Below are 15,992 nucleotides of genomic sequence, written 5' to 3' on the forward strand. Positions count from 1 at the left end.
GCGCTCTCCCTGGTTTTAACGGGATCTCATGCTCCAGATGATCCGTAGCTTTAGGAGGATCTCCTGGTAGCTGTACGATCGAGTTATATTCCTCCAAGATTTCCAGAAGGGAATATTTCTCCTCCTGATTCAGGTGCTCAATCCTCAAATTCTCGTGCAATAATTTGATGCGGTCTTTCACCTCGCCCCTCTCGGCATTCTTCAGCATCATAATTATTTCCTCCGACGGTAGCGATTCCAGTTTAACCGTCGGTAGATTGATGAACACATCGTTGTCGTTTATATTCACCACACAAACGAGCGCTTGACCATCCACTGCTTTTGTTTCGCCGCGAATTAACAATTATTGAGTAATTCTGGTGGAGTTGTAAGTTCCACCAGTTCAAAAGAAAGAAAAATGCGATTGTGTAGTAAAAAACTTGATGGCAACACCAACAATTTTGATTTGGAATTTATTTTACTAAATACGGTATACACTTGGTGTGAACGTGGAAGGTAGAAAAAATTGCTTGTTTTCACCTTGGCGAACAAATTACAACTAACGGTTTATACAAATTTCGGCGAGTGAGAGTTTTCCGAAAAGGCGGACAATGGGATGGTACGGAGTGTGATGTGATTGTTCAATACTAGAGGTAGAGGGAGGAGGGTTGATTTGATTAGTTCCTGAGGACTAGTGAGTATCAGGAGTCTAGGAACTGGGAAGAGGGTAATTAGGAAATCAAAATTTAGGGCCTGACCAAACTGGCGCCGAGCGGGCTCATAAACGCCAATTGCAAGGGATTAGTCTGTCTGGAAAAACTAAAAGGGGGCAATGAATCAATAAAAGGTGAGAGTGGCACTCAGGATATATTGCGATGAGCAATAAAACAAGGTTTTGGTTATATTGGAGGGACAATTCAAAACTCTATTCGGCTGTTCGGTTTGAAAACATCTGTTGGGGACTTTGTCTACCAATAAAACTTTGGGAAAAAAAAAGGAAAGGAAAATGAAGGAAAGGGCACTTTCCGCTTCTCAAAAACAATGAGGAAATTCCTATAATGATATCTTAACAATTGCGGGCTTGCCGCGCAACAGCTTTCGTTAGACATTCCCCCATGAAGACGCCTTTCGTCAGTTGGTTTTTCCGCACGATACCAGTTCCCCTGCTTCGTGTGGGTACTGTTAGTAATACCTCACTTGTAGCCCGGATTTTTGGCGGTGCTTCATCCTGGAACAGCTTGAACGGATGTCCATTGGTCACGAATGCCTTCCGATGGACTGTTTCCACTTTCAAAGTAGGTGACGACAGAAAATCTTCGCCTAAAATTCCCCAATGGTTGGAAAATTTCCAGGAACGACTTGAAACGTATGTCCCAGACATCTATTGCCTGTTTCCAAACGAAGAATGACCTCACCCAAGGTGGCGACGTCATGATTCGAAATCCCCTCCAAGATTCGACTCCTCGGCGTAATTTCAACTCCTTACGCCAGTTTGTCCACCCTCACTAATTAACTCTTTGCTCCGGAATCTGCTAAGAACTTAGTCGGTAACTTCAGCTCTCCCGCAGTGAGTAACAACTGTGATTTTATTTCCCCCTGTAGTGCTGGTTTTATCATTGTCGTATTGTTCCCTTGCAAACTTTTCCCTTGCTGTGTAGGCGTTACCATCATAACCTGATAGGCTCCGACAGGCATAATTTTCTCATCGTCAGATTTATCAACTCTCCTTTTTGAATTCAGGTTATTATTGTCGCTACCTCAATTATTATTTTGCTTTCCTGAAAAATGGGACTTCACGAGCTCCGCAGGAATTCTCTGTAAGTCAAATATTCCCATTCTTTTCTTCAGTTTACGGCAATCAGCCGCCTCATGACCCGCATATCGGCAATATTTACAAACAGTGCCGAATGCGTTGACGCAGCGTCGCTCTGACGCAACCGGCTACGATTTGCGTTGACCTGCCTGCGAATAATGACAGCCTTTTGCAACATGACCTGTTTGTCCGCAGTTGAAACAATTTCCAGTGGATTGCCGGCCCATAGGAGCTCTATTCCCGCCACTGAAGTTCCTCTGAGGCATCTCAAAATTTCTCCCTTTCTGAGGCCCAGAGACGGTTTTCTCCAATTCTATAGCCCCTGCACAAGACTCGTGGAGCGTCTTGAAGTTATAGGCTCGCACCAAAATCTGCAACTGCCCTCGCAATCCCCGCTCGAACATAAGTTTAGCCGAAGACATTAGAAGGTTTTTAGAAGCTACCTTTTCTCCCTCAGTGAAATCAGCGTGCAAACTAAGTAAGCCATTCAATAAATCAAGAGTGACTTCCCCCGTGCGTGCGACATATTTAGATACGTGGATTTGGATCGTGTTTGACTGTTCTTTTTTCATATGTTTTTAATTCCGAATAATCCGTGCCACTTTCGTGTCCTCGTATTCTCCGGATTACAATACTGAAATGTTATGGAATTTCGGGGCATACCATTGGGATATATATATACAGGGTGAAGTTTTACTCGAGACCGATTCTGAACCGGCATATTTTGGGGGTGATTCTGAACAGAAAAGTCCTTTTCCACTTTTCGCTCGGACGCACCTCTGCTGAGATATGGGGGTAATGGAGCGCGAGCGTTGCGCGGCTCTACTTCCGTGTGCCCCGGATACGCGGTGTGTATGCTCCCCCTTCTCCACGGACGGACGTTCCATTTTGCTAGTGAGTAAAAGAGAGAGGGAGAAAGAAATTTATTTTTCGCTCATTGGCAATTTCATGACAATCCTTTCAGGGGGGGACATGAGTCGTGATTAACAACCTATTATTCCGATTAGTATTATTTATTAGAATACAAAAACCATCTGATCGGATCAAAAATTTAAACAATAATCCTCGATTATAAACTAAATAATTTATGCACTTGCCTGATGAGACATTTAATGTTTAAAATTGAATTCCCCACAAAAAAATTTTTGTACACAATGTTGCAAACCAATTTGTTTACAAGATATTGGTCAAAAAGCATTTTGACGTAGAAAAATTCCGAAAGCCACGGGCATCCCTCTGGGCATTCTAGAGATAATTATTTACATATTAATTATCTCATGATGCATCAGGCCAATAGTATGTTGTCAAAAGATATTGTTTGAGGAATAGCTATAAAATTTTCTGGGATTAGGGGGAGTGGGACAATTGGTGGTAGAAAAACATTATTCTCACAAATGGTCAACCCAACCTATTGATGATGTACTTTATTAGGCGTGAGCCAAAATCTGGATTTAATCGATTTGAATGTCATTCCTTTCGCTTAATTCGATTTGCCTGAAATTTTCACATTCCTATTTGACATGACTTGTTTGATCAAGTGCGACCCGACGTAATAGTCATCGGAACTTTCCGTTTCTATTTTCTTGTGATAAAAAAGCCCAATTTCTACGTTTAAATTCCTAAATGTCAAGTTTCTTATCCTATAGTATTGGTTTTTTATGTGAAACATCTATAGGCTCACTTCTAAACCGAATCGTTGGCATGGCGATACTTGCCGTGGCGACGAATCGCCACGCTATACTGAGGTATACCTATATATATTATGTGTAGTAGAGTATACGGTGTGGCTTCTCACTCAGTTCGACGTTGTTGTTTACTACGGTACACAGAACCTGCGTTTTATTCAATTTTTCATTTTAATTTTTGACAATAAAATATATGTGATAGTGATAACTCAGAAGGTCAAAGTGATCAACCTTGTGCAAAGAAAGTGGAACTACAACATGGCATACTACCAAGTCATCAGTAAGTAGATCGTATTTTTCAAGTGTCCATAAATGTAATCATTATATTTTTATCTTTAATTAATTATATTCATATTAATCATATTAATAATTTATATAAATTACATTAATATTATCTTCAATTAATTATTCTTTCATTATTCATGAAGGAATTAATATGGAAGAATTTATTAATAAAATTTATATTTGCAAATCTTTAGTCAAATATTGCAATAATAGATGCAATAATAATAAATGTAACTAAGATTTGAGTTCATGATTATATTGAAGCCACAGTTAAATTTTTCGTTCTTTTTTTTGTCTATTTTCATATCATATTCTTTAAAATATTGCAGTTCCCAACAATCATCGCAGGGATCACAACATATTCTTATTGAAACTGGACGCCACCCTGATCATTCAAACACAAGGCATACTATCAATGTTGTGTAAGACTTTATTCAGACTATTTTTATTTTTATCTTCGATTTTATTAACATATTTATATTTTTTATAAATATAAATGTGTGTTTATATTTTTTAATATGAAACAACAATAGATGCTGCATTTGTGAGATATCTCGATGATGTTTCATCCAATACTTTTGTAACGTACTTTAGTTATCATCGACCAATCGTCACAGTAATACCGGCAGAGGAAACATCGAATATAGCTATTACTGAAGTCACGGATGAAAATATTGAAATTGTGGCCACTTGATATTAATATCGACCTTTTATATCACATGTAAATAAATGTTTATTAAATAAAGTTACCATTTTCTGTAAGAAATGCGTAATACTTTAGTTTTCCATTAGGCTATATTTAATTCCTGCAATAATATCATCTTCTATGCATATTACTGGTACACACACGATGTTTCATATCTGCCAGGCGTGCCATGACGGCTTACATTTTTTTTTAAGCTCCACCAAATGGTCGTCGGTTAAATATCTAAGGTCGTGTAATTCCGCAACAAGATTCTCGACATGATCATGATATATTTTCAATTTTTAATAAGGAAGTGCGAAAGTTATGTGAGCTATTCCCCCGAAAATAGGTCGAGGGGAATGAATCATGTAGCTTCGTCTACACTTGTATTGTCAGAAAACACCGCGAGATTTAATAAATTGCCCCATTTTATTTATTTTGTTTTTATTTAAGCATTTTGAAACTGATCAGTTTCTTATGCTACAACAAATGCACAGATATACAGAATATAGGAAACTGATGGTATAACGGGTTACAATGCGTTGTTTTATAATATATTTTAAATACAGATTTGACATGTATGGACAAATCTATTAATAATTCTCAGAAGTAAGAGATCCGTTGAGGATAGGTAATATCTTATATGATATGGTGAGAAACAACTATAGTTGCATAGGGAAGAAATCATCGTGTTTCTTTCTTAGCCATATAAGAGACATTCCCAGAAGATGTGGTTTAAATCTTCTACAGCGTGGCCACATTTGTACTTCGGAGAGTCTACGATGTTGATCGGAGCTAGAGAGTCAGTGAGCCTACGGTGATTAGCACGAGCCCGATTAATCCAGGAAGTTGTGCTTCACGAGAGTTTCTTTCCTACAAACGAGGGTTTTTTGGAGGTACTGTAAAAATATTCGAAGTATTCCCGGCCTTCGGTCCGACCTACTTCAGTGCAGCAGATCTGAGTTTGATGAAGGCTTTCTTTTTTCAAAAACTGGCAGAGATCAGTGAAAGGAACACGAAAGGGGTACGGTTCCACCGTAGTGGCCTCCCTAGCAAAACGGTCGGCCTGCTCATTGCCTTGGATACCAGAATGGGTTCCCTCCCAGTATAATAAGCGAAATATGAATTTTCACATTCCTATGTGGATACCAGAATGGGTTCCCTCCCATTCCATCAATTTCCATCAATTCCTATTTGGATGCCAGAATGGGAGGGAACCCATTCTGGTATCCAAATAGGAATGTGAAAATTCATATTTCGCTTATTATACTGGCCTTTGTATTTTGGAAAAATTGATGGTCAAGCTGAAAAAGATGAAGGTATTAACCAAACTAAGCCAGAAGATCAAATTCCAACCAGCAAAGAAGCCCACTATCACAAATCAGTTGGAATTAAGCTGGAAAGGGTCGTTGGTTACGCAGAGGCCAATAACACATACGAGCTCCAGACCGGAGTCTCCGCAGATGATGTCGACGCCGAAGACCAATCCGAAGAGAGTAAAATCCTTATTGGGGGAATCGCTAATTTCCAAGCCATCACAGGTAATGAAGGGTACAGGTAGACTGTCCCTTTTCTATGGAAGATGGGAAAACATAACAAATGACGGAATCGTGATCCAATACGTTCGACGCTATAAAAAAGCGTTCGAAAAAAATATTGACTTTAAAATTTATTAAGTTCTTTGCCTAGTGTCCTCAATAGGATTTACGGGAAGTTAGACACATGGCCTGAACAAACTGTATTCGGTCGCAGGATATTTTTTCACGAGAATTTTTTCGATATTATTATTTTTTCCACAATATTACAATAAATATTGTAATAAGATTCAGATATAGCGATAATAAACCATATTATCGCTAATTCTGCAATGTTCAGTTTTTGTCCCCAGTTATTCATGTTCTTTTACCGTTATTAGCGGGAATTCTTCAAGTTTATTAAACACTTTCAATGTATTATTTACTCAAAATGCCGCCATTTCTTCGGATCACTTATGTCTTTAGTAGGGTCTCTCATGGATCGCAGAGACTACGGCCCAAATAAGGCCCGATTATGCACCCTCATTTATTATGGATATGCTTCCCCCACTCCATTGATCGAGATACACGGGAGCGTATCGGCCAAGTATATGTTTCGAAACCTCGAATAAATAGGGCGAGTGCTCCCAAGTATATGTATACACGACACAACTACCCCTTCCACTACCTCCAAAACTAATTTCCGTAACTGAGTGAAAGCGCGGCAATTTGCAGCAAAAATACACTTAGTTACATTACCTAAACCGCCTATGCTATATTCATTTATGTCAAGTTTTTCCGAATTTTACGCCCAATTAAAAAGATCCGCGCATAGCAACGGATTTTTTTACATATGTTCCACGGTGCGATTATCTCAGAATGAAACGGTCAGATTTTTGTTCAAAAGCATTTCTTTCCTACGGACGCTGTGTGGTCGGTTCGCAATCAGCGACGCGCGCGAGAGATGAGAGGTTGGCAAAAGTGTCGTGGACCGAGAGATCGTCGAAAATGAACTCTTCAATAATTCAAATTTATCAGTCCACGACTTAATTGTTACCCTCAAATTATGCCAATTATCAATAACTGTTATTTTTTTCTTCTGGTAATTCAGTACAAGAAGTAACGATTTTAGTTTCCATAGAACGTGAGCATGAAAACAAGAACGAAAGGAAGAGAGAGTGAGAGATGCGACCAACCGAATTCATCCCAGGTTTATTTTTGTACGATAACAGTTATTAGGATTAAATAAGACTTGCTTATATTTGTATTTAAAAGTGCTTGAGCAATTTATTTAGCTTGATGATATAATCAATTTTTTTCACGTGAATACGGGCTAGGACACAATTCCACAATTCCACAATTCATTCTTCCACAATTTTTCAACTTGATTTTTCTAATTTTAAATTAATTGGCGAACATAACATATAGACATTTACTAGAAACATCCAGTGATCAGCAGAAGCTATCACACTGGATGAATTTCTGAAACGCGACCATTTGAGACAACCGTTTGATTTTAGATTAGAGAGAATCAGATCTGGTAACATATAGACATTTACTAAAATCATCCAGTGATCAACAGAAGCTATCACACTGGATGAATCCTGAAACGCGACCAGTTAAGACAATTGTCTAATTTTAGATTAGAAAGAATTAGATCTGGTAACATATAGACATTTACTAAAATCATCAGGTGATCAGGAGAAGCTATCACACTGGATGAAACCTGTAACGCGGCCAGTTGAAACAACCGTTTAATTTTAGATTAGAAAGAATTAGATCTGGTAACATATAGACATTTACTAAAATCATCCGGTGATCAGCAGAAGCTATCACACTGGATGAATCCTGAAACGCGACCAGTTAAGACAATTATCTAATTTTAGATTAGAAAGAATTAGATCTGGTAACATATAGACATTTACTAAAATCATCAGGTTATCAGGAGAAGCTATCACACTGGATGAATGCTGAAACGTAACCAGTTGAATCAACCGTTTAATTTTAGATCCGATAGAATCAGATCTGGTAACATATAGACATTTACTAAAATCATCCAGTGATCAGCAGAATCTATCACACTGGATGAAACCTGTAACGCGGCCAGTTGAAACAACCGTTTAATTTTAGATTAGAAAGAATTAGATCTGGTCACATATAAACATTTACTAAAATCATCCAGTGATCAGCAGAAGCTATCCCACTGGATGAATTTCTGAAACGCGACCAGTTGAAACAACGGTTTAATTTTAGATCCAAGAGAATCAGATCTGGTAACATATAGATATTTACTAAAATCATCCAGTGATCAGCAGAAGTTATCACACTGGAGGAATCCTGAAACGCGACCAGTTGAAGCAACCGTTTGATTTTAGGTTAGAGAGAATCAGATCTGGTAACATATAGACATTTACTAAAATCATCCAGTGATCAGCAGAATCTATCACACTGGATGAAACCTGTAACGCGACCAGTTGAAACAACCGTTTAATTTTAGATTAGAAAGAATTAGATCTGGTCACATATAAACATTTATTAAAATCATCCAGTGATCAGCAGAAGATATCCCACTGGATGAATTTCTGAAACGCGACCAGTTGAAACAACGGTTCAATTTTAGATCCAAGAGAATCAGATCTGGTAACATATAGACATTTACTAAAATCATCCAGTGATCAGCAGAATCTATCACACTGGATGAAACCTGTAACGCGACCAGTTGAAACAACCGTTTAATTTTAGATTAGAAAGAATTAGATCTGGTCACATATAAACATTTACTAAAATCATCCAGTGATCAGCAGAAGCTATCCCACTGGATGAATTTCTGAAACGCGACCAGTTAAGACAATTGTCTAATTTTAGATTAGAAAGAATTAGATCTGGTAACATATAGACATTTACTAAAATCATCAGGTGATCAGGAGAAGCTATCACACTGGATGAATGCTGAAACGTAAACTGTTGAATCAACGGTTTAATTTTAGATCCGAGAGAATCAGATCTGGTAACATATAGACATTTACTAAAATCATCCAGTGATCAGCAGAAGCTATCACACTGGATGAATCCTGAAACGCGACCAGTTAAGACAATTGTCTAATTTTAGATTAGAGAGAATTAGATCTGGTAACATATAGACATTTACTAAAATCATCCGGTGATCAGCAGAAGCTATCACACTGGATGAATCCTGAAACGCGACCAGTTAAGACAATTATCTAATTTTAGATTAGAAAGAATTAGATCTGGTAACATATAGACATTTACTAAAATCATCAGGTTATCAGGAGAAGCTATCACACTGGATGAATGCTGAAACGTAACCAGTTGAATCAACCGTTTAATTTTAGATCCGATAGAATCAGATCTGGTAACATATAGACATTTACTAAAATGATCCAGTGATCAGCAGAAGCTATCACACTGGATGAATCCTAAAACGCGACCAGTTAAGATAATTGTTTAATTTTAGATTAGAAGCAATCAGATCTGGTCACATATAGACATTTACTAAAATCATCCAGTGATCAGCAGAAGCTATCACACTGGATGAATCCTGAAACGCGACCAGTTGAAACAACCGTTTAATTTTAGGTTAGAGAGAATCAGATCTGGTAACACATAGACATTTGCTAGAATCATCCAGTGATCAGCAGAAGCTATCACACTGGATGAATCCTGAAACGCCACCAGTTGAATCAACCGTTTAATTTTAGATTAGAAAGAATTAGATCTGGTCACATATAGACATTTACTAAAATCATCCAGTGATCACCAGAAGCTATCACACTGGATGAATCCTGAAACGCGACCAGTTGAAACAACCGTTTAATTTTAGATTAGAGTGAATCAGATCTGGTTTGGTTAATGGAACTATTGGAGTTGTAACAGCAGTTACTAAATCCGTTAATAAGGCAGTAGAATATATAAATTCTATAATCGTTCGCCTAGAATCGGGGAAAAAATTAGAAATTGAACGTATCGACGTAAAATTCGAAATCAGGAGTGGAGCTTACATATGGAGACGACAGTTTCCCATCTGTTTGAACTATGGAATTACAATACATAAGAGTCAAGGCTTGAGTTTACACAATGCTGTTATGGATGTAGGACAAACCATATTTTTTTCTGGCCAGACGATCGTCGCTCTTTCAAGACTAACTACATTGGGAGGTGTCCATTTGATCAATTTCGACCCATCTTCGGCAAAAGCTTCCATTACGGCCATTGAAGAATACCATAGACTCAGGGCAAAATACAGACCTGATATGAAACAAATACCTCTGCCCGATAAATATTGGCCGAAGGTATGAGACACTCAGTGGGCTTTTGAAATTGGTTCAAATGATGAGACGACTGTAGAAAATAAACGAGTCGATATAAGTTCGTCTATCTGTGGGCTATGCAATTCTGCCGGTGGTGCCAGTTATGCTAATGCAGTAATTCAAAGCATATTTCGGTCCCTCGTAGTACACCAAGTACTGTTGCTCACACCTGAAGGTGAACACACAGTAATAAATGAATTATTAAAAAAATACATAGAAGGCTCTGAAGTTTTGAATGCAAGTGCACTCATACAATTCGTCGATGATAAATTTTCTCTTGATAGCGAGCAGGATCCCGTAATCTTTCTGGAGCGTTTATGTGACAAAGTGCGTGATTTACAAAAAAATTTAAAACATGTATTTACGAATCTTGATCGATGTAAAGTATGTAATTATATGAAAACTTCAAAAGAGAATAATATTGTTTTGAGTTTATCATTTAATAACATCAAAGAACCAGTGTCCTTAGATGATTTGATCAAAAGATCACTGTCATGTTGGTACGACGTTTCACAACATTGTGATAATTGTGGACATGTCACTGATGCTTCACGAACAACATGCTTAAGTAGTAGCTGCGGGGTACTTATTGTAAAATTGAACATTTTTTCGTTCAATAAAAAGGATGTTAAACAAAAAATCAGCAGTTGGAAACTTAAAGCAGTTCCAACAACTATAGTTAATAACTCTGGTGATTCATATTCCGTCCATAGTGCCGTGTTACATCGGAACATCGGAAAAAATGACCACAATATTAGTCTGCTTAGGGATAAGAAAACCGAATGGATAAAAACAGACGATACAAACATTGCCAAAATGCGATGGCCGAGAAATTCTAAGGATGTATATGTTTTATTTTTAGAACGGAGCAAATCTAAGTAATAGTAAGACTCTCATTCGATAGTAGCTTGGGTAGTGAAGGTATAATATCTCTTGCCCATTTTGAAAAAATGCCGGATGTTTGTTCTTGGATGAAGAATCAAACGGTTGGATTATGTTACTTTTAAAATAAGCACAAGTCGTTTTTATTATGTGACAATTTTATTTATTTATAAGGAAAAACACAAAGGACACTTTCACAACCTTATCGTCTTACAGTGATAGTTGACTTAAAGGCGATGAATTTGAATTGAATAACCGGACTCTTTACAGTGCTTAGATTAAGACTGAAAGAATGACCGATTCGTTCCGTTGTTCTAACGTTGGAGACTAAAATTGAACTAACTATTAAATGTGCTTTTGCACATAAATTCTTGAATAGAGTGGGAGAAATATGGCCATAAAATGAAGGTGGATGGTCGGGCCTTGTTTGGGCCGTAGGGTATGCGCTACATGATTGACCCTCCTAAATATGAACGACCCAAGTAAATGGTGGGAATTAGAGCAATAAATACTAAAAGCGTTTAATAGATTTGGGAATTCCCCATTTCGGCAAATAAACTAAAAATTTTAGATTTAGCGATAGTGTGGTTTATTATCGCTGCATCTGGACATTATTACAGTATTTGCATATTGAGAAAAATTAATAATAAGAATAGAGTTACAGAAAAAATATTCCGCCACGGAACATACTCTCCTATTGAGAGTGCAACGATCAATATATTATATTTTTTCATCATTAATCGTTACCAAAGCCGCCAGTTTCCTTACGTTCCTGTTTAACAACCCTTTGGGTGTCTGCAGCGTTACTGTCCTAATGACACCATCTGCTCCCGGATGAATCTGGACTACTCGACCCATGGCCCACTGTTGAGGGGGTAAATTATCTTCCTTCACCAAGACAATAGTACCCACAGTTATGTGGTGTTGCCCATGCGCCCACTTATTCCTGAGGTTGAGCTCGCTAATGTATTCGCGATGCCAGCGAGTCCAGAAATCTTGTTTCAGTTTCTGGAGATGCTGCCACGTTGAAAGTCGATTAGATGGAGTTTCGCGAAAATCGGGCCCCCTCAAAGTTGTCAAAGCTTCACCGATCAAAAAATGACCCGGGGTGAGTGCTTGTAGGTCGTTAGGATCTGGTGAGAGGGGTGTCAGAGGCCTGGAGTTTAATACTGCTTCGATTTCGATCACCAGGGTGTTGAGCTGTTCAAGTGTCAGGAGTTCGTTGGTAACAATTCGCTTCAGATGGATCTTGAAAGATTTGACCGCTGCTTCCCATAGCCCTCCAAAATGCGGTGATTGAGGAGGAATGAAATGCCACTGTATAGACTTTGTTGTGGCAAATGTCTGAATTTTTTCTTGATGATCCGCGTTCTGGAGGAATGTGTAAATTTCTTGGAGTTCATTGTTGGCTCCAACAAAACAGGTCCCGTTGTCGGAATATATGTTGTCACAGAGTCCTCTCCGTGCGATGAAACGACGGAATGCAGCCAGGAAAGCTTCGGTAGTCAAATCACTGACAATCTCTAGGTGTACTGCTTTCACAGCAAGACAGACGAACACTGATACCCATACTTTCACACGTCCCCGGTTGCGGATCTTTCTTTCCTTGATAAAGAAAGGCCCACAATAATCGACACCGACGTTGCTGAAAGGACGAGATTCGGTTACACGTGCCTTCGGTAAGTTACCCATTATATAGTTTACTGGTGGTGGTTTGTGGCGTATGCATTTGACACAGGAACCAATAATGTGTCGTACTTGGTTGCGTCCATCCTGGATCCAGAATCGATGTCGTATGGCGCAGAGTGTCGCCTGCGCACCAGCATGGAGATGTCGTTGGTGCTCCTGGTGTATTACGAGATCCGTAACATGATGGTTTTTAGGCAGGATCATGGGATGACGTTGAGAGAATGGAATATTGGAATTCCTCAAGCGACCACCTACACGGATCACTCCCCGTTCATCCAAAAATGGATTTAATTTAATGAGGGGCGCTAGGGCGGCAGCCTTCTGCCCGCGGGGCTGATCGCGAAGGACAGCAATCACTGGAGCTAAGGTTTCCTGCTGAACCCAGTGCGTGATACTGTGCAGAGCTGCAGTCATCTCATCTGGAGTGAGTGGACCCTTGGTATGGGTTATGCAGCGGCGACAGTAAGCGATAATACGCTGAAGCTTAGTCAGTGATGAATACCAAGACAGTACGTTCCCACTGCGTTGTTCCATGATGGTCAGAAAACATTTCGTTGATGAGGGAAATGGATACTGCTTTCTCAACTCTGGAGGATCGGACGGAAAGTGAAGCTCGAGTATAGGCCAATGATGCTCGTCTTGGAGAAGCCATGCTGGACCTTCCTTCCATAATGAGGGTTTGATGAATTCCTTTGGTATTTGTCCTCGTGATATCAGGTCAGCTGGGTTTTCATGAGTTCTGACGTGCCTCCAATTGGCGATGTTCGACTTCTGTTGAATTTCAGAGACTCGATTGGCAACATATGGTAGGAGTCTCGTTGGAGCTGTATGTAGCCAATGTAAGACCACAGTCGAGTCCGTCCAATAAATCTCTCTCTGGATCTTGATGTGGATGATGGAACGGACATTGACCATCAACTTGGCTAGTAAGACTGCTCCGCACAACTCCAGTCGCGGTGAGAAAGGTTTGTCTGTCAATGGAGCAACACGTGATTTAGCACACAACAGAGACAATTGAACAGCGCCATTGGAGCTGATGGATCTGACATAAATGCAGGCGCCATAAGCCATGTTACTGGCATCGCAGAAGCCATGAAGTTCAATTTTCTCTGTTTGTTGGGAGAGAGCCCTACGTGGATACTGCAGATCTTCCAGCGCTGGCAGCTGTTGATAAAATTCTCTCCACTCCCTTTGCACATCATCTGGCAGTGGTGAATCCCAACTGAGTTTTAATTTCCACAACCGTTGAATAAATGTCTTAGCAATGATGATGACTGGAGCTAGGAGGCCCAAAGGATCAAAGATCTTTGCTGTTTCAGAGAGGACAACCCGTTTTGTCACTGGACTATTTTCTTCCAATAATTTCACCTTATACTTAATGTGATCACTCGTAGATTTCCAATATAAACCTAGAGTCTTCATTGTAGGAGAATCGGTGATGATTAAATGACGGTTGATATCCTCGGGTGCTAGATCTTCCAATAGAGTGGGGTCATTGGAGGCCCATTGACGTAAATTGAAGCCTCCCCGTTGTACCAACTGTGCTATTTCGTCTCGGATGGCTACTGCTTGTTCTCTTGTTTCCGCCCCAGTCAAGAGATCATCAACGTACATGTCGCGTTTTATGATTCCAGCTGCTGTAGGAAATTGATGGGCTTCATCAGTAGCCAGTTGGTGTAGACATCTTATGGCGAGATAAGGTGCAGCTGATAGTCCAAAAGTGACCCTATTTAGCTGGTAGGTTCGGACTGGACCATCATCGTTACGCCACAAGATCCGTTGATACTTATGATCTTCTGGCCTCACCAGTACCTGGCGGTACATTTTCTCAATGTCGGCGGTTAAAACGTACTGATGTAACCGAAACCTCACCAGAAGAGAAAGGATGCTGCCTTGAATGGTGGGGCCAACCTGAAGAGTATCGTTTAGGGAGATACCCGTGTTAGTTTGAGCCGATCCATCGAAGACTACTCTGAGCTTTGTTGTCAGACTTCCTTCTTTAAAGACAGCGTGGTGTGGGAGATAATAACCATGGTCGGAGAGGTGGTGACTGTTTACTTCAGTCATATGCCCAAGATCGAGGTATTCTTGGAGAACTGCATCATATTGAAGTTTAAGCTCCGGATTCTGGAGTAATTTCCGTTCGCAGGCCTTGAAACGATGATAAGCTCGCGAGCGAGATTCTCCCAGCTTGTCAATCTTCTCATTGAACGGGAGCGCCACAACGTATCTGCCACTGGGTTCTCTTGAGAAGTTAGCGGAAAAATGTTCTTCGCAAGCATTCTCAATGGGTTTTGGTTCCAATGTAGCTTCTTCAGTCTCCCAGAACCTTGTCAGATCGAGCTGTAGATCTGCAATATTTGTGAGATGACATGTGAAGAGAACCGGTGATTGTCGAACGGGAGCCTCTCCACCGATGATCCAACCGAGCGATGATCTCATCAAATATAAATCTGGTTGATCCTTGGAAGATAACCGTAGCTTTGCTGTACCAAGCATTGAGAGCGTTATACCGCAACCTAAGAGCATGTCGATTTGTCCAGGTTGATAAAATTCCGGGTCTGCTAATGGGAGGTTGGCTGGTATATTGATGCTGTGGTGATCAAGATGTTGGTCCGGAACTACAGATGAGATGTTGGGAACTGTCAGGAAGTCCAATGTCTTCTTGAAGTTGGTAATCCGCGAACATATAGTTGCCGTGACCAGGTGTTTCGTTGAAGTGTTCATTGAATTCAACGCACCAATTGGGACAATAAATTCTCTTTTCGGTAGTTTCAAGGAATTGGCCAGATGTTCCGTCATGAAGTTGCTGGTGGAGCAAGTATCCAAAAGAGCGCGACACCTCTTCGGATGATGCGAATGATCAAGTACTTTCAATTGTGCCGTTACCATCAAATCACAGGTGGAAGTATTAATAATGAAAGACTGACCTCTGATTGTGTTGATGCTATGATCCCCTTGTAGTCATGCGAGTTCTTGCGAAGATAACTGAGTCGAGGGCTTGGCTGGAGGCTTTAAACGGAGCTTGGTCGTTGAAGTCCCGGGTACAGAGCGATCGTTGAAATGGAGGAGCGTATGATGACGTTCGTGGCAGTGATTGCAATCGAAACGTGAGATACACTGCTTCTGGTT

The 15,992-nt window shown here is 39.9% G+C and overlaps 1 protein-coding gene across 3 annotated transcripts in view; it reads right to left on the bottom strand.

Moving 5' to 3' along the window:
• The window catches only part of LOC135163508 (peptide transporter family 1-like), a 120,390-nt gene that overhangs the window by 49,997 nt on the left and 54,401 nt on the right, over nt 1-15,992 (bottom strand). For 2 of the 3 annotated variants that reach the window (XM_064122978.1, XM_064122980.1), the window contains exon 2: nt 10,082-10,458. The exons of the other annotated variant lie outside the window; for it this stretch is intronic. In XM_064122978.1, coding sequence (XP_063979048.1) covers nt 10,082-10,192 — 111 coding nt within the window. In that variant the 5' untranslated portion in view covers nt 10,193-10,458. The remainder of the gene's footprint in view (nt 1-10,081; nt 10,459-15,992) is intronic. 3 annotated transcript variants of the gene reach the window in all.

Source organism: Diachasmimorpha longicaudata, chromosome 6 (genome assembly GCF_034640455.1).
Source record: "Diachasmimorpha longicaudata isolate KC_UGA_2023 chromosome 6, iyDiaLong2, whole genome shotgun sequence".
In the NCBI taxonomy this organism is placed as follows: Eukaryota; Metazoa; Arthropoda; class Insecta; order Hymenoptera; family Braconidae; genus Diachasmimorpha; species Diachasmimorpha longicaudata.